At 49.4% G+C, this 22,757-nt stretch overlaps 1 protein-coding gene across 1 annotated transcript; it reads left to right on the forward strand.

The window, feature by feature from the left end:
* The first annotated feature begins 7,747 nt into the window (after positions 1 to 7,747).
* Positions 7,748 to 12,529, forward strand: LOC128141370 (uncharacterized). The gene is made up of 9 exons (XM_052786021.1): positions 7,748 to 8,437; positions 8,821 to 8,892; positions 8,975 to 9,046; positions 9,521 to 9,592; positions 9,767 to 9,844; positions 9,936 to 10,034; positions 10,897 to 11,004; positions 11,403 to 11,465; positions 11,895 to 12,529. The coding sequence occupies exons 1-9, from the start codon at positions 8,341 to 8,343 to the stop codon at positions 12,071 to 12,073; spliced, it is 840 nt and encodes a 279-aa protein (XP_052641981.1). The 5' UTR covers positions 7,748 to 8,340; the 3' UTR covers positions 12,074 to 12,529.
* The last annotated feature ends 10,228 nt before the right edge of the window (positions 12,530 to 22,757 follow it).

The raw sequence follows: 22,757 nt of genomic DNA on the forward strand, positions 1-22,757 counted from the left end.
TAGGCGACTCCCTCTTAAGGGGGACAGAGGGCCCGATATGCAGACCTGACCCATCCCACAGGGAAGTCTGCTGCCTCCCTGGGGCCCGGGTAAAAGACATTACCAGGAAACTCCCTGGTCTGGTTCGGACCTCTGATTATTACCCATTGCTGGTTGTGCAGGTTGGCAGTGATGAGATTGCAGAGAGGAATCCAAAGGCAATCAAAAGGGATTTCAGGGCACTGGGACGATTAGTAGAAAGATCGGGAGCACAGGTAGTGTTTTCCTCAATCCCTTCAGTGGCAGGGAAATACACTGAAAGGAACAGGAAAACACACCTGGTTAATACGCGGCTCAGAGGCTGGCGCCATAGGTGGAATTTTGGGTTTTTTGATCATGGGGAGGCTTACACAGCACCGGGCTTGCTAGCGACAGATGGTGTCCAGCTGTCTCAAAGGGGTAAGAGAATCTTTGCTCATGAGATGGCAGGGCTCATAGAAAGGGCTTTAAACTAGGTTCGAAGCGGGTAAGGGATAAAACTAGGTGCACCAGAGATGAGCCTGGGGGCAGCGTGCCGATGTTAGGGGTGGATTCGATGACCCAGCTCAAATGCATCTATGCCAACGCGTGCAGCATGGGCAATAAACAGCAGGAGCTGGAAGCCATTGTGCAGCAGGATAGATATGACTTAGTCGCCATCACAGAAACATGGTGGGATGACTCCCATGACTGGAGTGCTGCAATGGATGGCTACAAGCTATTCAGAAGGGATAGGCAAGGTAGAAGAGGTGGTGGGGTGGCTCTTTATGTTAGGGAATGTTTTGACTGTTCAGAGCTACACGATTCTGATGACAAGGTGGAGTGCTTACGGGTGAGGATGAGAGGGAAAGCCAATAAGACAGCTATTGTGCTGGGAGTCTGCTATAGACCGCCTGACCAGGTTGAAGAGACGGATGAATCGTTCTACAAGCGGCTGGCAGTAGTCTCAGAATCGTGTGCCCTTGTCCTTGTGGGGGACTTTAACTTTCCAGACATCTGCTGGAAATACAACACAGCAGTGAGTAAACAATCTAGGAGGTTCCTGGAGTGTGTGGAAGATAACTTCTTGACACAGCTGGTGGGTGAGCCAACCAGGGGAGGAGCCTTGCTAGACCTGTTGTTTACGAACAGGGAAGGACTGGTGGGAGGTGTGATGGTCGGAGGTCGTCTTGGGCTTAGTGACCATGAAACGATAGAATTTTCAATTCTTGTTGAGGCAAAGAAGGTGGTCAGCAAACCACCACTGTGGACTTCCGGAGGGCTAACTTTGGCCTCTTCAAGGCACTGGTTGAGAGAGTCCCTTGGGAGATGGTCCTGAAGGGCAAAGGGGTCCAGGAGGGATGGACATTCTTTAAACAGGAAATCTTAATGGCTCAGGACCAGGCTATTCCCATGTGCCGCAAGTCGAACCGCCGAGGAAAACGACCGGCCTGGCTGAATGGGGAGCTTTTGCTAGGACTTAAGAAAGAAAGGAGAGTTTATCATCTCTGGAGGAAAGGGCGGGCAACTTGGGAGGAGTACAGGGATCTTGTTAGATCATACAGAGAGAAAGTTAGAAAGGCGAAAGCTCAGCTAGAACTAAATCTGGCCACTACCCTAAGGGACAACAAAAAATGTTTTTACAAATATGTTAACAGTAAAAAGAATCCCAAGGAGAATATCTTTCCTTTAATGGATACAGAAGGGAACGTAGCAACCAGAGATGAGGAAAAGGCCGAGGTACTTAATGCCTTCTTTGCCTCAGTCTTTAATAGTGAGTCCAGTCATCCTCAGGGTACTCCACCCCATGAGCTGGAAGGTAAGGATGAAGAGCATAACATACCCCCCTTAATCCAGGAGGAATTAGTTAGGGACCTGCTACGCCATCTGGACACTCACAAATCTATGGGACCTGATGGGATCCATCCAAGAGTACTGAGGGAACTGGCAGAGGTCCTTGCCAAGCCACTCTCTATCATCTATCAGCGTTCCTGGTCAACAGGGGAGGTCCCAGAGGACTGGAGGCTTGCCAATGTGACTCCCATTTATAAGAAGGGTCGGAGGGAGGATCTGGGGAACTACAGGCCTGTCAGCCTGACCTCGGTACCGGGGAAGATTATGGAACGGTTTGTTTTGAAAGCACTCGCATGGCAAGTCCAGGATAAGAGGGGGATCAGGCCCAGTCAGCATGGGTTTACAAAAGACAGGTCCTGCTTGACCAACCTGATCTCCTTCTATGACCACGTGACCCGCCTAGTGGATGAGGGAAAGGCTGTCGATGTCATTTTCCTAGACTTCAGCAAGGCCTCTGACGCTGTCTCTCATGGCATACTCCTTGAGAAGCTGGCGTCTCGTGGCCTGGATAAGTGCACTATTCACTGGGTGAAAAACTGGCTGGATGGCCGAGCCCAGAGGGTAGTGGTGAATGGGGTGAAATCCAGCTGGCGGCGGGTCACAAGTGGTGTTCCCCAGGGCTCGGTGTTGGGCCCTGTTCTGTTTAATATCTTTATTGATGATTTGGATGAGGGGATTGAGTGCACCCTCAGCAAGTTTGCAGACGACACCAAGTTGGGAGGCAGGGTCGATCTGCTTGAGGGTAGGGAGGCTCTACAAAGAGATCTGGACAGGCTGGATCGATGGGCTGAGGCCAATCGTATGAAGTTCAACAAGGCCAAGTGCTGGGTCCTGCACTTTGGTCACGGCAACCCCACGCAGCGCTACAGGCTTGGGGAAGAGTGGCTGGAAAGCTGCCTGGCAGAGAAAGACCTGGGGGTGCTGGTTGACAGCCGGCTGAATATGAGCCAGCAGTGTGCCCAGGTGGCCAAGAAGGCCAATCGCATCCTAGCCTGTATCAGGAACAGTGTGGCCAGCAGGAACAGGGAGGTGGTTGTTCCCCTGTACTCGGCGCTGGTGAGGCCGCACCTCGAGTACTGTGTTCAGTTTTGGGCCCCTCACTACAGGAAAGACACTGAGCTGCTAGAGCGTGTCCAGAGGAGAGCAACCAAGTTGGTGAGGGGCCTTGAGCACAAGTCTTATGAGGAGCGTCTGAGGGACCTGGGGTTGTTCAGTCTAGAAAAGAGGAGGCTGAGGGGAGACCTTATCGCTCTCTACAACTACCTGAAAGGGGATTGTAGTGAGGTGGGTGTTGGTCTCTTCTGTCAGGTGTCTGGAGATAGGACAAGAGGAAATGGCCTCAAGTTGAGGCAAGGGAGATTTAGGTTAGCTATTAGGAAAAATTATTTTACTCAGAGGGTTGTCAAACATTGGAATGGGCTGCCCAGGGGAGTGGTTGAGTCACCATCCCTGGAGGTATTCAAAAAGCGAGTGGGCAGGGTACTCCAGGGCATGGTTTAGGGGGCATGGTTAATGGTTGGACTCGATGATCTTGAAGGTCTTTTCCAACTGAAATGATTCTATGATTCCTGTTGAGAGAACAGCAGGGCTGGAGTTGTTTCCCCCCGCCATTTGTCACAGACTCGTTGACAGCGTGCAGGTGACCTAACTTTAGACACCTGAGCTACTGACCCCCGCTCCAGCCCCCTCATCATCTTTGTGGCCCTGCTCTGGACCCACTCCAGCAGGGCCCATGTCTTCCTTATGCTCTTTACCACTGTGCACCCCCGGGGATTAAAAGCAGGGGAGAACCTCAGCTAAAGTCAATCTAATAGAGAAGACCCAGCCTGTCTCTGTGCAAATGACCAAAGCAGAGAGGGGAAACTGGGGAGCACCCTCAGTCGCCACTGAGCATGAGAGGTGAAGGAAGATGTGGTTAGGCAAAGGGCTCTCTCCGAGTCCGTTCAACGGGCTGCCAACTCCCGTTTTGCAGCAACTGGTCGGGTTTCCCTCACGATCGTTCTCCGGGGTCTGTGTGAGGAGATGGAGCGACACCGTACGACATGGGAGCCAGCGGATGTTAGGGGTGTGAGCTCGGGGAGGTGCCCAAATCCATCAGGGCTGAACCAGGACTGCCAATCTGCAGGCACCTGGGGTCAGGGCTCGATCCTTGGGGCCTCTGCCCCCGCTGCTCAGGCTCCTGGTCCGGAGCTGATGGCGGCGATTGCTACTTTGCAACATTCCTCATTGACACGGGAGCCCAACTATCGATGACAGATAAGGACACTTAACAAAGGACAGCCTCCACTTAGCAAGCAAATAGATGCTCTTGTAGGTGGCAATGGCAAATCACTACCCACCCACTGGTCAGGGCTAAATCAATTCTATGGGATGGACGGACGGTCCGGCTTTACTTCTAGGTCCCCGTAATAGGTGAGGTATGGGTGCATGGAATGGGTCCGTCGAGGGTGGCCTCGTGGGGGAAGTGGGCGATAGGGGCACCGCAGGCTCTTCCCCACAGTTTACCTCGCATCAACACATCCCTGACAAACAGGCCATTAGCATGAGCTCCAGGTCCTGCCCCTTTATCCTACAATACGAGTCACCTTCTGATGCCACCCGGGCTGTTCTTGAACTGATAAAAGAGCTGGAAGAACGGGGAAGCGTGGTCAGGCCTCCTTCCCGCTACGGTTCTCCTGCACGGGTGGTAGAGAAACCTCCGGGCGAGTGGTGACTAGCGGTAGGTTACAGAGCCCTGAACACCACCACTGAACTGCCCACTGTGGCTGCTCCCGCTCTGGTCTGATAGTCCGTTGCCTCAACGAGCAAGCCTTGCCATGAAGGGCAACAGTAGGTGGGAAGGATACGTTTTTTAGACCCCCCGTATCTTGGGACAGATAGGGAGAGGGTTGCTTTCACCTGGCAGAGACTGCCATTTACGCTGACTGGCTTACCACAGGGTTTGAAACATAGTCCTACCACTGCTCGTGCTCCGCTGGCCACAGAGCTGGAAACATGAACGTTACCACAAGAGGTTACTGTGATGCAGTAGGCATGAGAAAAGGTGTGAAACCCAGTGTCGCTGCAGTGAGGCTCTGATCGATCCCTTCCTGCTGTGCAGTCTACAGCGTGTCCAGGCACATATCTAAAACCTCCGGTTGCCAGGTCTCACAGCTAATGATACCGAAATTCAGGGCCTGTAAATTAATACTCTCTGAGACTCATTTTGGAGTTTTAGAAAGCGGGCGTTCTTTATTGCAGCGCTGGGTGCACAGGGCATAATTCCACCTAGCGTGCACGCTACAGCTTCAGCACAAACAGGTTCTATGGAATAACTAATTACGTATTAATCAGGTTAGTATACCTATACATAAAAATTATTGTAACCGATTATCATGGTACTGCCTCCATCCGATCGCGCGCAATGGTTCTTCATTTGAGTCGAAGGGCTGCTTTTGCGACCACCGACCCATTTGAAATTCAGCTGGCCGGCCTTCAAGTCTTTGTTCGTCATCCTTGTTCTTTGACCTTGGAGCTTAACGTGGTTTCAGTCACATATGGTCAGTTTCAATATTATTCTCATCTAATGTGCAGGAACATCCAGTCAGAAGAGCAAAGAACTGCAAAACTTATGAGTGACTACCTCTACTACTTAATTACTTGGCTACACTTTTGTCTATTGTTTCAACCATAGTGTCAGTATTAGATGTCTAATAATTGTTTACCAAATCTCGCCTTTACGGTCATCCAGCAGCAAAGCAGTTTCCACGGCTGGTACAAAATAGTAAAACCATAAAAATATTTAGACATATCATACAGAATGTATGGACATATGCAATCACTAAGGCAGGATCCTTGAAATATTGGATCCTAGCATGGTTTGGGCTGGAAGGGACCTCTAAAGGTCATCTCGTCCAAGCCCCCTGCAATGAGCAGGGACATCTTCCACTCGATCAGGTTGCTCAGAGCCCTGTCCGACCTGACCTTGAATGTTTCGCAGGCTGGGGCATCTGCCACGTCTCTGGGAGATCTGTGCCAGTGTTTCACCGCCCTCATTGTAAAAAAAGTCTTCCTTCCATCTAGTCGGAATCTACCTCTTTTGGTTTAAAACCATTACCCCTTGTCCTATCGCAGCAGGCCCTACTAAGAACTCTGTCCCCATCTTTCTTACAAGCCCCCTTTCGGTATTGAAAGGCCGCAGTCAGGTCTCCCTGGAGCCTTCGCTTCTCCAGGCTGAACAACCCCAACTCCCTCAGCCGTTCCTCCTAGCTGTGGTGTTCCAGCCCTCTGATCGTTTTCATGGCCCTCCTCCGGACCCGCTGCAGCAGGTCCGTGTCCGTCCTGTGCTGAGGACCCCAGAGCTGGACGCAGTACTGCAGGCGGGGTCTCACCAGAGCGGAGTACAGGGGCAGAATTACTTCCCTTGACCTGCTGGCCACGCTGCTTTTGATGCAGCCCAGGATATGGTTGGCCTTCTGGGCTGCAACCGCAGACTGCCGGCTAATGTCCAGTTTTTCATCCACCAGCACCCCCAAGTCCTTCTGGCCAGGGCTGCTCTCAGTCCCTTCAACCCCCAGCCTGTATTGGTACACCGGAGCTTCTCCTGACCCAGGTGCAGGACCTTGGACTTGGCCTTGTTGAACCTTGTGAGGTTCACAGGGCCCACTTCTCGAGCTCGTCCAGGTCCCTCTGGATGGCATCCCGTCCCTCAGGCGTGTCAACCGCACCACTCAGCTTGGTGTCGCCTGCAAACTTGCTGAGGGTGCACTTGATTCCGCTGCCTGTGTCACTGAGGAAGATACTAAACAGCACTGGTCACAGTACGGACCCCTGAGGGACGCCCCTTGTTGCAGGGAACCATCTGGAGACGTGAGCCGAGTAACAACCGGACGCCGATACGGTTAAAGTTGTTCTCCCTTTATTGCCCAAATAGAATCATAGAATCATAGAATCATTTTGGCTGGAAAAGACCTTCAAGATCATCAAGTCCGACCATTAACCATGCCCCCTAAACCATGCCCTGGAGTACCCTGTCCACTCGCTTTTTGAATACCTCCAGGGATGGTGACTCAACCACTTCCCTGGGCAGCCCATTCCAATGTTTGACAACCCTCTCAGTAAAAAAATTTTTCCTAATATCTAACCTAAATCTCCCTTATATACCTTGTCAAGCTAAACATCAGCTGTCCACGCGCCATAAGCTAAAATATAATTGGTTATACTAACTCTGTCCACGCGCCTAAACGTAGGACACAATTGGTTATACTAACGCTGTCCACGCGCCTAAACATAGGACACAATTGGTTATACTAACTAAAACATGCGAAACTTGTCTCAGCCTAATTGGTCAAGATAAACTGCCGAATTGAGGTTCTTCGTGCCAGGTTCCCTTTATCTTGGAATGTGCACCTGTGTTCTTCTAATTGGCATCTTTCTTTTTTTGTCGTCTTGTTTATTCTGTTCAAGGCCTTCTAAAGGCGTCTGGAATGCTTTTGCGACCGTTAGCTAAATATGTGTCCGCAACAGCCCCTGGTCACCGATCTCCATGCAGACATTGAGCCGTTGAGCACTACCCTCTGGATGTGACCGTCCAACCAATTCCTCATCCACTGAACAGTCCATCCGTCAGATCCACATGTCTCCAATTGAAGAGAAGGACGTTGTGGGGGACCGTGTCAAAGGTCTTGCAGAAGTCCAGAGGGATGACATCCGTAGCGTTTGCCTGGTCCACTGATGTAGCCACTCCATCCTAGAAGGCCACTAGGTTGGTCAGGCAGCATATACCCACCGCGTGCTCTCTCGCGGTTTCCTTTTGCCTGTCAACTAATTGAAGAGAATATTTTTTCTGTTTTATTGGTTGACTTTGCTCTTTGAGGACCCTGGCAGAAAGCATTCCCTCAAAGTCCACAGGAAGAAGAAACGGAAAAGTAAAGGCTTCGTCTCTGCCGTAAAACGGAAGTGACTCGTCAGCCCTGGGGTCCCGCCTGGGGACCAAACTGGGCTCCAGCCTGGAAGGTGCCCACAGGAGGGGATCTTGCGCTTGTCTCGAGACTGAAATCACCCACTCTTGAGCCTCGTGAGCTCTTGGTAACAGCACCCGAGGAGGTCAGAAATGCCTCGGCTGTGGTCTCCTGTTGTTCTGGGAGACTGTGAGCTCCCCGCTGCCCCTGTGACAGTGCCCGGAAAACAGGGCAGAGCTGTGGGCTCAGCCCGGGGGGGGACTGCGTCCCAGCCCTTGGACAGAGCTGCCCGATGCGACGTGCTCCCCTCCCCAGGAGGGCGGCTCCCCTGGCTGTGCTCCAGCGGCTGTCCACGAGCACCCCGTGGCGAAAGACGTCCTCACGTATTCTGGGCCCGGCCGTGAGGTCACAGCTGGACTGTGAGGTCACAGAGCCCCGCGGTGACGTGCCAGACATAAGCACCGACCGCTCAGCCCCTGGCCCTCACTGCGGCGGCGGCAGCAGCAGCAGCAGCAGCAGCAGCAGCATCACGGTGTGAGTGCAGGGAGCCATGGCCCCTGCCCGCCGCCTCCTCATCCTCCTCGTCCTCCTGGTGGCCCTGCATGTCAGGGCTGTCTGGGCTGCTCCGTGGCGAGCACGGGGAGCAGGTAAGCGGGCGGCGCTGGTGCAGCCTTTCACAGGCCAGCGGGCTCTTCTCCCCGAGAAGCGCGGATGATGGTTCTTTCCCTGCAGTGCTTTAGCGAGGGCTTCCTCAGTGTGCGTGAGAGCTCTCCCGGTAGGAAAGCCCCGCGGGGCCCGATGTTGGTCCAGCTGCTCCTCGAGGGGTGTTGCACGTGGCCTGGAAAGAGCGTTGGGAGAGCTGCCAGCTGCCGGCCAAGAGGTCACCAGGCCCCTCTGCAGCTTTGGCAATCTCCACCTATGTCTGGCTCCCGCGTTGTTGCCTGACCCATTTCCAGTGCCTGCACTTCACCAAGGCACAAGTGGATCCCGACGCGCGATGGAAACGTTTCTCATCTGTGCTTGCTTCTAGACGAGGGTGGTGGCAGTGGTTATCCAGCTTCTCGGCTGGGTGCTGGTTTGGAGCCCTTGGGGCATCCTGCAGGTAAGTTCTCAATGTCCCTCTCCTTGCAAGAATAAATATTGACAATGTGGCAAGAGCTTATGCCTGTGCAATTTTCCTTAAGATCCTCTCGAAGTCGGTGGCTTCCCGACTTCTTGGTCTGTTCCTGTCCGTGAGCCCGAGAGCAACCCCACAGGTAAGGCAGCGGGAGGAAGGAGCATTTACCTTTCCGTCTTCTTTCCGTGTGAAATGCAAGTTGCTCCTTCCGTGTCTGTTGCGCAGCCGCGGAGAAGAGGAGAGAGGGCACGGGTCGGGCTCAGTGACGCGCCCCGAGGCATTTTGCCTTGCGAAGCTGTCTATGCCGGCCCCTCGGAGCCTGAGCTGCTCCCGGTGCTGGCTGCCGAGCCAGCGGGCTTGTTGGGGCTGAGTTTAGAGCTGGCGTGAGCTCCAGGGAGTCCTTTCTCCTGGCAACTCTGCGCGTGGGTCGTTTTGCCCCAGCATGGTGCCACTGCAGGCACGCGGGAACTCTTTGCGCCATGCTCCTGAGTGGAAGGGAGAGATGAGTGCCGTGGGGTAATCCCATCTTTGAGCTGCGCTCACTGCCACTCCGATCTGAAGAAGTATCTTGAACTGTGTCACGGGAGCTGTTCTGTCCCACGCTTTTTTGCAGCCGTGCCGGCAGGCGAAGGCGATGCAGCTTCCCGGCTGGGCTCCAGGACTGAGGCTCCGGGAGATGGCATGGGTACGTCACGGCTTTTCCCTCCCTTTGAGAGCTGCCAGCCAGGTGGCTCTGCAGGTGTGAGGATGGAGACCTGCACGTGTGCGCCCTCTCCTTGCGTGATCCCCTTACCCCTTAGCGATTCAGTTCTGCCGATGTAGATCACGATAGATGACGGAAGCTTCTCTGGGTGTTTAGTTACAGATGGGCCTGTAGGGAGGACTTTTCCAGCTCCTCGGCTGGATGCTTTTCTACAGCCCGGCTGGCATCGCAGGGGTGAGTAGTCTGTCTCTGCCGACCTCACGGGCTAAGCGCTGGTTTTCTGTAATTTATCCGCATGAAATTGAACCACGTATTTTCTGCTAAGGTCCTCCCAGAGCCAAGTACCCAGCTGACGGAGGAAAAAAGTCCCTGCAGCCATCTGAATTCCGAAGGCAAATGCTGGAGGAACTGGAGAGAGGACACGGTGGGTATATTTCACTCTGCCTTAGCCGTGAGACTCGGCGACCAGAGGTTTTAGGTACCCGTCTGGACACGCTGTAGCCTGCACAGCGGGAAGGGGTCGATCAGAGCCTCGCAGCAGCGATGCTGGGTTTCACGCCTTGCAGGTGCTGGTGAGGCACAGAGATGGTGCAGAGCCTCTGCTGCCAGTTGTGGTTCAAGCCGCGTGCCAGGGGCAGCCGCTGCCCCGCTTTTACCATTACGGGTCAGAGCTGGCTTGTGCAGCCGTCCGCTGCTAGGCAGATTTGAGAGCCTGGCGTGCGCTGAACTTGTGTTCAGCTCACACGCAGCACTGCTTTCCGCTGGGCCGGTTCCAGGCGGGAGCGAGGTCCCCAGCAACGCTGGCTGCCCTTTCCTGTTGCTGGAAGTCAGGTGGAGATGCTGGTTCGGCAGGCTTTCTGGGTTGTGCTCGACTTCCCATGTGCGGACCGATAGCTGGGATGGGACGAATGTGACCGTTGCCGGTGCTTACAGGGAAGGGCATGAGGGCCTTGCGGAGGAGCCCTTCTCAGAAGGGCTGTTTCCCCCGTCCGGCCTGGCTGCAGCTTCTTCCCGTCCTCTTTGAAGGAAGGCATGGAGCATCACCTTACAGTTTGCCAGGAACGCGCTGCGTGCAATGCAAGCCGGAAGGTTGCGTGCAATGTCCCGGTCTCCCAGCAGCTCAGGCGTGGCTGTTGTCTGGAGTGGTGACTAGGCGTAGCCCCAAAAGCCCAGGCGCTGTTTCTAAACCCCGCCAATGTCCTTGAGAAGGATTGCCTCCTGAAGATGCCATCTCCCTCGTGGGGAACGGTTCTGTCTGACCCAACTGTCCCGCTTGCTTTCTCAAGAGACGGACCGAGAGGCTGTGCAGAAGGAGCTGTTTTCGGGAGGAAGCAGTGGCTCACTGCCAGTCTCCGCTGAAGAACTGGAGGCGAGGCAGGCCCCTGGCACACCAGGTAATTGCTGTCCCGTGGCCGGCTGGTGTCACCCACCAGGATGGCTGCGTGTCAGCAGGCTCTTCCCCCAGCGTTCGCTCTTGCACGTCACGCCAGCAGCCAAAGCTGAAAGCGTTTTGGGTTCGAGGCATCTGGGCCACGTCCTGCAGATGATGGGAGATGTGCCTCTTAATGGAATGTGCCTCCCACCGTAGCTGCATCCCAGAGGTTGCCCGGAGTCTCTAGCGGCCCAAGGCGCAAAAGCAGCACAGAGCGGGATCCCTCCCGTGAGCTGAGGTCCAGAGCGATGCCCTGACTCGCAGACTGGGCAGGGGCTTAGGGGGAGCCTCCCCATCCTCCTGCATCCTCTGTGCCCGAGCCATGCTGAGGCTTCAGCTGCCGTCTCTGCTTTTTGGCAGTGCTGTCAAAGCCCGGAGAAGACCACCGCGGCAGCGTATATGAATTTCTTCGAGCGGACTCAGGTACTGAGCAGTCTTGCTGGGGTCCCTAAGTGGGAGAGACGTCCTAAAACCTGGGAGCGGCTGCAAGCGGTGCGCATGCTGGAGAAAAGGCCGAAGGGGAGAGCAAGGTCCAGGTGTCTCCTGAGAGGGCCTGCCTCTGTCCCCTCGGGGTGTGGGAGCTGGCCCCAGGGGAGGGAGAACTGGGGGGGCACTGCCTGCTGCAGGGATGGTTTTTGCCCGTGTCCCTCAAAGGAGCAGCTGCGCTCCCCGCCGCGCTCCTCTTCTGGCCTTCTGAGTTTTGTTCGGTGGGACAACCTGTCCCAAAGGGTGGGAGCGTGGCCCCAGGCACCGGCACTGTGGGGAAAGAGGGACCTTCCTGGCCCCACCAAACGTGCTGCAAGCTTGCCAGTGGCGCACAGGACGATCTAACGTTCCCAATTGCTCCTCCAGATGTGGTCGGCAAGAGAACCACGAGCGGTTACGAGCCCCAGAGCTCCGCCAGCGTCCTCTGTCCCCAAGATGTGCGGAGGCGCTGTATGATAGGCACGGCAGTACTCATGGTTGCCCTGCCGCTTGGAATAGTTTTCTGCTGTGTCATGATCCGGCGGCGGAGGAAGAGGAAACAGTGAGTTCTTGATTTCCCTCCCCCACTGCTTCCTTCGACGGCTGCTCGTAGCCACGAAGCATTTCTGGTCAGGCTGCTGTGGAGTGGCGAGTTAGTGGTTGGCCAAAAGACTCTGCTGAGGCCTCTTAATTCCCGGGCCCTCTTCTCGGGAGCCCGCTGTGGCTGGAGCCAGTGTCAGCTCAAAGTGACTCTGCCTGGACAAGGGCAGCCCTGCGGAGGGAGAGCCATAGGCAAAGCAAGGTCAGGACGAGAAAGAGCGGGGGATGAGGTTGCCCGAGAAAGCGAGACGCGCACAAGCGCCCGCTCCTGACCAGCAAACCTGCCCGCAGGAACGCCCCCGCTCGCTAGTGCCGTGAGGTGCGGGTGTCCGCCTTGGCCGAGGTGTGCCAGCGGCTCTGCCCGTGGTGGTGAGCCTTGCCAGCTCTGGGCCGTGCTGTGGAGCTGAGTCCCTCTGTCCCGTCTGCAGCTGAGGGCCTCAGCGGCCTCCTCTCTCCACAGGCGTGCCTCTGCCGCTTCAGGCTACCGCTCGCGCTCGGACAGCCGGACCAGCCGCCCCGGCACCGCCGAGAGATGGGACCAACGACAGCGGCCGACGGTCCTGCCTGGAAAACCGGCGCGCCCGCCCTCCTCGTGGCCCCCGCGGCCCCCCAGCCCGTCCCTGGCGGCTCTGCTGCAGCGGGACGAGGCCAGCACCCTGCAGGACCGACCAACACGGCCATCCCAGCCCCGCAACACGTTTCTCTGACCCTCCAGCAGGGGCTGAAGGCGGCCCCGCCAGGGTAGGGCTTGGGGGTGCACTGAGAGAAGCCCTGCCGACAGCCGTGGGTTCAGCCCTTTGTTTCAAAATAAAGAAGGACAGAGCTGTCAGGCAAGCGTCCGGGCCGTTTGTTTCAAAATAAAGAGGGACAGAGCTGTCAGGAAAGTGGCTGGGTGGTACCAACAGCAAGCCCCGCGAGGCACCAGCACTGGCTGAGCTCCGCGCCCGGGCGCAGCCGTGGATGCCCACGGTGTCGGCAGGCAGGAGCCGGGCACGCGGCTCCCCCGACCGGCGCCGGGGCCCCGGGGGTCTGGGGGAGCCCATGGCCATGGCCAGCAACAGACAGCGACACCAGCCTCACCGACGTACGGTGCGGGAGGCAGTGGCGGGAGTCTGACCTGGCTGGTCGCACGGACTGGCACGGGAGCGTCCGTCGGGTGAGGGAACATTTATTGCAGCGGCATCATCTGGCCGTGGGCCTCCTCACATGGGATACCCAGGACAAGAGGGAAGCCATCAAGAACATCTCCAGGGACAGAAGCCTGCCGAGCCAATGCACTGCAAGCACAACAAAGGTCCTCGCCGATTGACTTGACGGGCCCTAACTGATGGGCCATCACCAGCTGGGGGTGCTGCAAAGTATCTCCACATCTGGGTGCTGAGCCTCCTGTTAAGGCACCCCCTGAGGGAGGCTTTTACTGCCTTGGCGGTACCAAAGTGGTGGCCACCCCACTGCTTGCACAGCGTGTTGAAAGGCTGGCTGGAGCATTTGTAAGAGTTCAGCTGTGTGATAAGGCTGCGGCCACTCCTCACAGGACACTGAAGCAGAACACACGTTTAGAACCAAGGCCGTTCGTGAGTACAGAGAGGGCAGTTCTGGGGGGGTGCAACAGTAAGCACATGGCTTTTGAGTCTAAAGGGTGGCTGGGTCTGTTGTTAGTGCTGAGGCCTTGGCTTAGATCACGGTTACTATTGCCAAGAAGGTGTAAAAGTACCAAGGGGAGAGGGGATTGCCGCTTCTCCCCGAGAAGCGTGGATGATGGTTTTTTCCCTGCAGTGCTTTAGCGAGGGCTTCCTCGGCACGCGTGAGAGCTCTCCCGGTAGGAAAGCCCCGCGGGGCCTGATGTTGGTCCAGCCGCTCCTCGAGGGGTGTTGCAGGTGGCCTGGAAAGAGCGTTGGGAGAGCTGCCAGCTGCCGGCCAAGAGGTCACCAGGCCCCTCTGCTGCTCACACAATCGGTGCTGTAGATCGCAGGGGCGCAGGAGAGCACCTGGGGGAACGATCACCTGCTTGCCTTGCTCTGATGTGCCATCCTGGGCTTCAGCCACAGGCAAGGGACCTGAGGCTAGAGCAACTCTGGGGCGGATCCAGTCTTCCTGTTGAGAGAACAGCAGGGCTGGAGTCATTTCCCCCTGCCTTTTGTCATAGACTCGTTGACAGCGTGCAGGTGACCTAACTTTAGACACCTGAGCTACTGACCCCCGCTCCAGCCCCCTCATCATCTTTGTGGCCCTGCTCTGGACCCACTCCAGCAGGGCCATGTCTTCCTTATGCTCTTTACCACTGTGCACCCCCGGGGTTTAAAAGCAGGGGAGAACCTCAGCTAAAGTCAATCTAATAGAAAAGACCCAGCCTGTCTCTGTACAAAAGACCAAAGCAGAGAGGGGAAATCGGGGAGCACCCTCAGTCGCCACTGAGCATGAGAGGTGAAGGAAGATGTGGTTAGGCAAAGGGCTCTCTCCGAGTCCGTTCAACGGGCTGCCAACTCCCGTTTTGCAGCAACTGGTCGGGTTTCCCTCACGATCGTTCTCCGGGGTCTGTGTGAGGAGATGGAGCGACACCGTACGACATGGGAGCCAGCGGATGTTAGGGGTGTGAGCCCGGGGAGGTGCCCAAATCCATCAGGGCTGAACCAGGACTGCCAATCTGCAGGCACCTGGGGTCAGGGCTTGATCCTTGCCCCCACTGCTCAGGCTCCTGGTGAGGAGCTGATGGCGGCAATTAGAGATTGGTGTCATCCGCAAACTTGCTGAGGGTTGTGAGGGACTGAAGGAGTTAATGTGTCACAGAGTGACGCGGGGCATGTTCTGCAGAAGGATGAACTCTGCATAATGAGGAATCGCAGGTGAGGAGCAGATCCATCAGCAATGGACGCCAGCGACAGGGCGCGGAGGGCCTGACCTGCCGTGACGTGACCTGCCGTGCGCAGTTCGGGTTCGGCTACGCGGAGAGGGGCAGCTCCCACCGACCAGCCAGAGGTCACCCGAGGCTGATGTGAGGAAGGGGCTCACGGCCGCCCCAGGGACCCTTCGCCACCACCAGCCCGCGATGGCGCCTGTGCGCGAGAGCGAGAGGGACAGGAGTCCTTCAAGGCGGTGCGCAGAAAGCCCGGAGTGGCGGGATTGACAGGGAAAAAAAAGCCGGGAATAGGGCTATACAAGGTGCAGGCGGGAGCAGCCCCGCGCCTGCCCTCTGGAGCTGGGCCTCCAGGCTGGCTGGAGCAACGCTGGGCCCAGGGCTGGTGAGATCTTCCTCTTGTCTCTTCCTTTTCCCCCGTAATCCCTACACCTCATCCCTCTAGACACAAACCGCTGACCAAGTCTGGGACTAGGAGCAGATCCAGCCGCCCACGGGCTCCTCTCTGAGAAGGAGTCCAGAAAGCGAGGGGGTCCGCTCTGAACCTCCTGACCCGATGGGAGGGCTCGCCTTACTCCCTGAACTGATGTATGTGTGGTTACGGCGGGTTACACGGTTTGCTGAGGTAGTTTTGTGCCAATTCCTGTTGTGAACAGTCCCACCACCTACTGCTACACCCTCCAAGTTCAGGCTGATTCTGCCATGAATAAAACGTTCAGCTGATTGTTTGGTGTTGCTTCACCTTAATTTAGCCTGAGGGAATTGGAACTCACCACGACCCCTCCCTGGTCTGTCCAGCATGGGTCATGACAAGAGTGCAGTTAATCCCACTGTCTTATGTCATTGATGAAGATACTAAACAGTACTGGTCCCAATACAGACCCATGAGGGACACCACTTGTCACTGATGTCCATCTGGACATTGAGCCATTGACCACTACCCTCTACCACTACCTTAGGCTGAAGCAAGAGATGGGCACCTTGATACACAGATATGAGCCATTCCAAACATGCTTAGAAATACAGTCCTAGGAAGGTAGATTACTGTCACACTGTAGTGGGAGGTATATGGATAAAATAGCTGATAGTTTGTCCTAGGACATCTACAGAGTATTTACCCTATCTAACTGAGGCACAGAAGTCAAGAACCCAGTGCTGTAAACTTAGTATTCCATGAAGAAAGACAGCATGATGATACAGATTGTAATGAGATAAATTATCTTCTTGGAGTGCTTTTTCTCTCCACAGAAGGAATCTAAGGTAATATTTCTTAGGTATCTCAATAAAGTGCCTAAGGTTACACAGATGATACCACTTGCTCTGAATTCTACCCATAAGTTCTCACTTAGGTACTCAAATCATTTAAATCTGTCCCAAAGGCACCAGGGTGTCTAACTTGTAGTTGCTTAGTCCCATGGTAGAATTCATAGGTCTGCAATTATACACACTGCCTATGAAGAGGGTTGCAGAAAGATGTAAGGGGACCTTTGCACTCCAAGAAGAGGAGGAAAGGCTTGAACTAACAACTCAATAGAGAAATGCTAAAACATATGTTTTCAGTCTTGCCACTCTTAGGATTCAGGGACCTCCCTCCACTAGGGAGATGTATATAAAAGTCTTTATTTTTTCCTTTCAGTAGTGAATTTCAGCTTTTAAGCTACTTAGGGCCTTTTGTAAATGCTATCTACTGACTTTAAAAATATATCAATTTACTGTTCTTGGTTTTGTTCATTAGGATTTATTTAAATAAAACAAATGTTTTTCACTGCCATATTAATGCAGTGATATTCATACAAGACTTGATGCAAGTCTCATTGCACTAGTTGTGGAGATGTATAAAAGTGTTTTCTTATAACATGCAGGTGCAGTTTGGTGCCAGAAATAATTTTCCCAATATGTTAGCAAATGACATTCTGGCTCTTGATTCATGTACCACTGAGCTGTCAGCAATCAGCCAATTGATGAAGGGTTGGCTAGCCAACTTGCAACACTTCTTTTTATATTTTGGCAAAGGTCTGATTCTAAAGAGATGATATTCATTTAATTAAAGGTAATTGACATATTGATATATCTCTATATCTCTTTGAGGTAATAGTGGATTACAGCAGACAGCATAATGCTGTGTTACAATACCTGTTTTGGTTATAAAGAGTTTCATTATAAAACCAGCAAAATATAGACTCCAGCTAGGTCGGCCTTTGAAAGGACCTTTGAATTAATAGGAATGACATTCAGAGTTGTGCTTAAGGACAGGATATATTATACAGATCAATCTTTGAACACGGTGCCAAGTTTTAAGACAGTATCTCTAAGACTGCTTATGTTTTGCTTTGTTCTGATAGCCGCTGCACAGAATGCTATCTCTGTTGCAACAAATTGGCTCTGTCATGAGCATTGTGGCAAGGTAAATTCTTTAAAACACTTTTAGTGGCCTGAATGGCAGAGTCAACAGCCAAAAATGTACATAAGAATCAATTAGAAAGGAGAAAGGTGTTGCAAAATTAGAGCTAGGAAAACACTTTCTTTAATAGTCTTTTAGCATATTTTTGTATTTTCTTTTACATAAATCAAGCCTTTAAGGCAGGTATAATAAAAACAATAACTATTTCATTAATGAAGGAACTAATGATAGTATAACTAAGTTAAATGGACTTACGGGGTGTCCCTTGGCAGTTTGCATACGCTGAATTCTTTTTCGCCGAGAACACAGAAGTGATAGGGAAACCTAAGTTATCCTTTAAACTGGGTATTAGAAGACAAATCATTGCACTTGGCTCTTGCTCCAGTTGATCTAGATTCTGCTCATCTCCTTGGTAGATGTGTTCTCATTTTTTCAATGCTTTCAGATGGAATAGTGTCATTTTTAAATTTCTTTACTTACTCTGCAAAAATGCAGAGAACTGGTGCTGAAAGGTGCAAGGTAGTGGAAAAAGGTACGTCAAATCTTTGCACAGTAGCAAGATACAATCGTTGATCATCCTGAAGCCTTGTAGACTTCAAGGTGCATTGCAGCAACAAATGCTCAATGTGCTATAATAAAAACCTGTTTAAAAAATATAGGTATATGGTAATAGAGTCTTTCTGGAATTTTTTTGTCATGTTTGTTTTACTAAAGTATAATTTACTAACATAACTAGAGTGTTATTACTTTGTAGTTAGTATTATTATATCAATATGAGTATATATGCATTTCATTTGCTTAAATTTCATTTTACAGGCTATTATAATACTAGATACTAATCCATTGCTATAAATGCATGAGACTAAACACTATTGTTAATAAATGAAACAGGATTTTTCTTTTTTTCTGTGAGTAGTTTGTCTTAGCATACCTGTTTTTCTCATACAGCTAGTCAGCATTTATATGGTATTTCAGTGGGTTACATCTCTTTTCCTGAATGTCTACTTTTTAAAATCTTTTTATTTAGAAATCATCTGATATCGCAGCAGATGTAGATAATTTTTCTTATATTCTTTTCTACACTTCCTATAGATTTATATCTTGCTTTTTATTTTCTCATGCTATTATCCAGCATTACTTATGGTCTTTGTTTCAAATATGTATGAACATGATAAATGTAGTCCATGTTGTTATTTTCCATTTTCTTCTTGAATTGCTTCATACATGAACAGAAAAATATTTAATATTGGCTGCACTTTTGCAGGTCTATCATAATGCATCTTTTGTTGTTCTACCTACACTTTCTTTTTTTATTACACATTTCTTGGACAGTTTTCTGTATCTTAATATTAAAAGAGCTTTCAAGGATACTATTTAGAGTTAAATTATATGATGACTGTCATCTTTGTAGAGATGAAACTTTTAGAAGATGGCAACTTTGTATTACAAGATGTCAGTATTTCAATAATCCTCCCCACTTATTACTTTCTGCCAAACCTTTCTGAAAATTCTCAGTCAAACCATGTATTGATTTATAAGTTACAGAGTAATCTTTAGCTGAAGCCTTTTTTTTTAATAACATTAAGCCTATTGTCTTATGATGACCAAGCTGTGCAAGGATGGATGTTGTGCAAAACAGTGTTTTCACTATCATATTCTTGCAATAGTTTGAAATAGTAAGGGTAATTGCCAACTATTAGAATCCCCATTCTGCCTAAGCAGTACTTTCTCAGAATTTTAAATGAGTAACCCGTAGATTTTTCTTCTATTTGTAAAACATAGTCACCACTAATGTTTGTTTGTTCCACTTTGGGATGCAAAGTTTATGACAGAAGTTGTCCTGAAAAGGCTAGATTTGTTGATGACGGGGAAGCTAGCAGCCATGCAGGATGACAGCTTCTAGCAAGCTTGTGAATGAATGCCATAAAAAAATACTTAAAAGATTTGGATACAAGCATGGATCAGATCATTATTAAACCAAAGAACAAAAGAGATTTGTGACACTCCCCAGTCCTGAAATAAAAATGGAGTTCTCAGATTATAACTGTCATGTCCTTGAGGGGCAGAAATAGTAAACTGTCAAAAGGCATGCAGGTCAGCCCAGTGCTCCTTCTCCTTACCTTCTTCCTATTGGGCAGCACTGTACATCACATCTCACTTGCATGTTGATCTCTCCATGCTATCTGAAGCAATTTCAGAAACACAATGGCAATATTTATTGTTACACAGAAGTGAATGCCCTATACATGCTTGATCAAAACCCAGCAATTTAACCCATATCTTCATTTTCAAAACTGAAAGTATTATGATACTCTTCTCATGAAGTTTTCTACCCAGTTCAGCTGTGCTGAGCATCAAAGCTGCTCTAATCTGTCTTCCTTCTGACATATATTTCTATATACTGTGTATGTTTCCCAAAAACTGTTACTTCTAACATGATACAAGCACTTTTATCTGATTACCATGGGATACTGAATAATTTGGATAATTGAAGTTGAACTGTACAGTGAATTTCTTGTCCTTGTATTCCTAAAATGAGGGCAGCTTCAAATCATGGATGGCTTCTATTAAATTTAATTACTCTCCCCTGTGACTTCAATAGTATAGGTATAGGCTACTAAATGAGGTCAGTTACTTTTATTCTCTCTGCTCTTTGTTGTGGTTCTTTTTATGGATCTTCTTGCAATCCAACATGAAATATCATTTTCATTATATGATGAATATGGATGTAGGTTATACTTTCTTCACTGAAGTGGTTAGTGTTGTCTCCATCTGACCTGCACCTCACTTCATACGCTAAAAATATTTGGTAGGGAACAAAATATTCTTCATTAAAGAGCTAGTGATACAATTTCACCATGTAGTGTTTTGTTAACACTTCTCACTGGATTCAGTCCTCTGATCTTCACATTTGCTATGTAATTGCAGGAATTGCTCTTGCAGGAAAGGCAGTTGTACTTTTGAGCAGTTAAGGTGAGAAAGTCATGATGGATCAGCCTATTAACTGTTAAGTCTGATGCTTTCTCTGAGAGTGATCAGATGACAGTGGGGACTTCCTAATCACTTGAGTACACCAGTATTAGGTGCTGCTGCTTGCAGGGGAATAGTCAGGTTTAGGGAATGGGATAAGCACTTCCTTATCTAGTAGGGTAAGGTTTTGCTGAATATATACCAACTAAATATATTGTTGTTTACTAGATTTTTATACCCATGTACATCACAGTGAGAGGTTCATTTACAGCAGTGGCTAGCAAAGTGATGTTTTTAGAATGGTCTGTCACTGAACTCACAACATATCCAGACTGTTGTGGCTATGTTGGGTTAAGTACTGTTATAGTGAATCCTACCTGCTAAGAAACTGTCCCTGAATCTTAAATTTAAGAGGATGAGAATAATGGAAGTGAAACATGCTATAATTCTTCTTGATATATGGAAGGTTCTATTATACTCTCAAATTTCTCTCATACTCTTATTATCCAAACACTAATGTTGTAAGATGCCATTTCAACTAGCAATGTAGGTCATTATTTTCAAAAGTTCCTAATTATGTAAGAACTGTTTATTCATGACTCAAATATAAGCTACAATCCAAAGGTACTGGATTATATATACTCATATATATATACTCATACTGCTAAATATTTATATACTTTTTTAATGGTACTTCAGGTTGTTGAGTCACTTAGGCTCATTTAAAAATTATATTCATATGCCTTTATTGTTGTGGTCAGTTTTAAGTACTTGATTTCTTGTGCCAGCATTCATTTAAGCAATGTCCATTGACATCAGCAAAGTCTCACAGTGATGTGAGAGAGGCTTATGTTTAAGCCTGTTCTAGTGACATTAATCAAGATATTTGATTTTAAAAGTTTTTGAGAATATACAGCTATGGTTATTTGGAGAGCATACTTACCACTTCTGTGTCTGATGTCATTTACAAACAGTGGTTGGTACAGCATAAACCCAACTGGACTTGCAATCTCTGTCTTTGATCTGGGGTAGAAACTGTTTTGGTTAGGACATGGAGTTGAGGGGAGAAGTTGCTCTGGAGGCAGGAAATTATATAAGACTTTGTTAAAAAAACTAAGATTTTCTTGTTCCGATAAGAATTTGTGGTAAGCATCATTCATTACTACCTTGTGAATAATTTATCTATTAATTTTTGAACTGTATTTGATGAATATCAACATCTTCAGTTTGTGAAAAAATACTCTTATGATTTTCTTCTGTAAATATTCTCACTGAATAATGATTCCAAATTGTGCTTTAGTTTATTTTCAAGTAGAATTGTTGATATAATCTATGTGGTACTGTTTGGTCATATAGCTTGAACGATGAAGATCCATCCAGTCAAGGAAAGAAATACAATTTTTGTTTTCATATGTACTTGCACTCAAAAGCTGCTGGATATATTTCTGGCCTGCTATTCATTGTTTCGGTAAATATTCCTTTCAAAAAAATGTGTTGTTATAACGTTTATTCTAGAAAACAACTGGAATCATGAAGTTATATTAAGGGAACACATTTTAAAAGCTGGTCTAAAATTAGAAGAGGTTATTATTATTATTATTCATTCATCATTAGTTCTCAGAATACCAATATATGTAAAATGCAGATACATTTTTCATTTCTGATTTTCTTTCAAGTTCATTTGCTTCCATTGGAGAATTTTACATTTTTTGATGTACGCCAATGCAGGAAATGTTATGTAATAATTTTAAGGGTAAATTTCTCAGTAAAATGTCAGTTTATTAAAATTTATGTAGTACTGCAAAATAAATGGAATCTTCCAGGCATGTATATATACAAATTTAGCCGTCATTATTATTTGTATGACATGAAAAAAATATCATATTACAAGATCTTCACGTCAGGGAGCATAGTACCTGCGATAGTGTAGACTCCTTCTTCGGTGATGGAACTATGAGCTAGAGACAAGATGTTTTATTTCAGTATAACTTTGTGAAAACACTGTTGTCTGTCCATGCATCATAAATAGCAGTTTTGTAAAGTCTTGCCTTAACTTTCAGTCTTTCTTTACAGTATTATATGGTAATAACTGCAATTATTTTTATTGTGCAAATGCTTGATGTTTTGCACATTGCAATTTTTGGGTGAGGTCACACATGACAATTTTACAAAGCAAAAAGAAATGTGATCCTTATTCATTAAAAATTACTAATTGAAAAAACTAGAAGGGCAACTCCAAACTTTTTTCAAGATATATCCAAGATAAATGGTATCAAAACCACATGAATCCCAGGATTCTTTTTTTAGCTGCTTGCTTTCTTCTTTTTGTTTTCCTCACAGAGATTTAAAATAACCCTGCTTCATGGTATTATGTTTCTATTATCCCTGCAAAATATAATTCATATGTAACTACAGATACGTAATC

This window comes from Harpia harpyja, chromosome 4, assembly GCF_026419915.1.
Source record: "Harpia harpyja isolate bHarHar1 chromosome 4, bHarHar1 primary haplotype, whole genome shotgun sequence".
Taxonomy (NCBI): domain Eukaryota; kingdom Metazoa; phylum Chordata; class Aves; order Accipitriformes; family Accipitridae; genus Harpia; species Harpia harpyja.

Bases quoted from the DNA above. Each gene is read 5' to 3' on its own strand.
- LOC128141370 (XM_052786021.1), top strand. From the start codon at position 8,341: ATGGCCCCTGCCCGCCGCCTCCTCATCCTCCTCGTCCTCCTGGTGGCC. The intron at 9,593-9,766 runs GTACGTCACGGC...CTGGGTGTTTAG, and splicing joins GGCTCCGGGAGATGGCATGG to TTACAGATGGGCCTGTAGGG. The intron at 11,005-11,402 runs GTAATTGCTGTC...GCTTTTTGGCAG, and splicing joins GCAGGCCCCTGGCACACCAG to TGCTGTCAAAGCCCGGAGAA.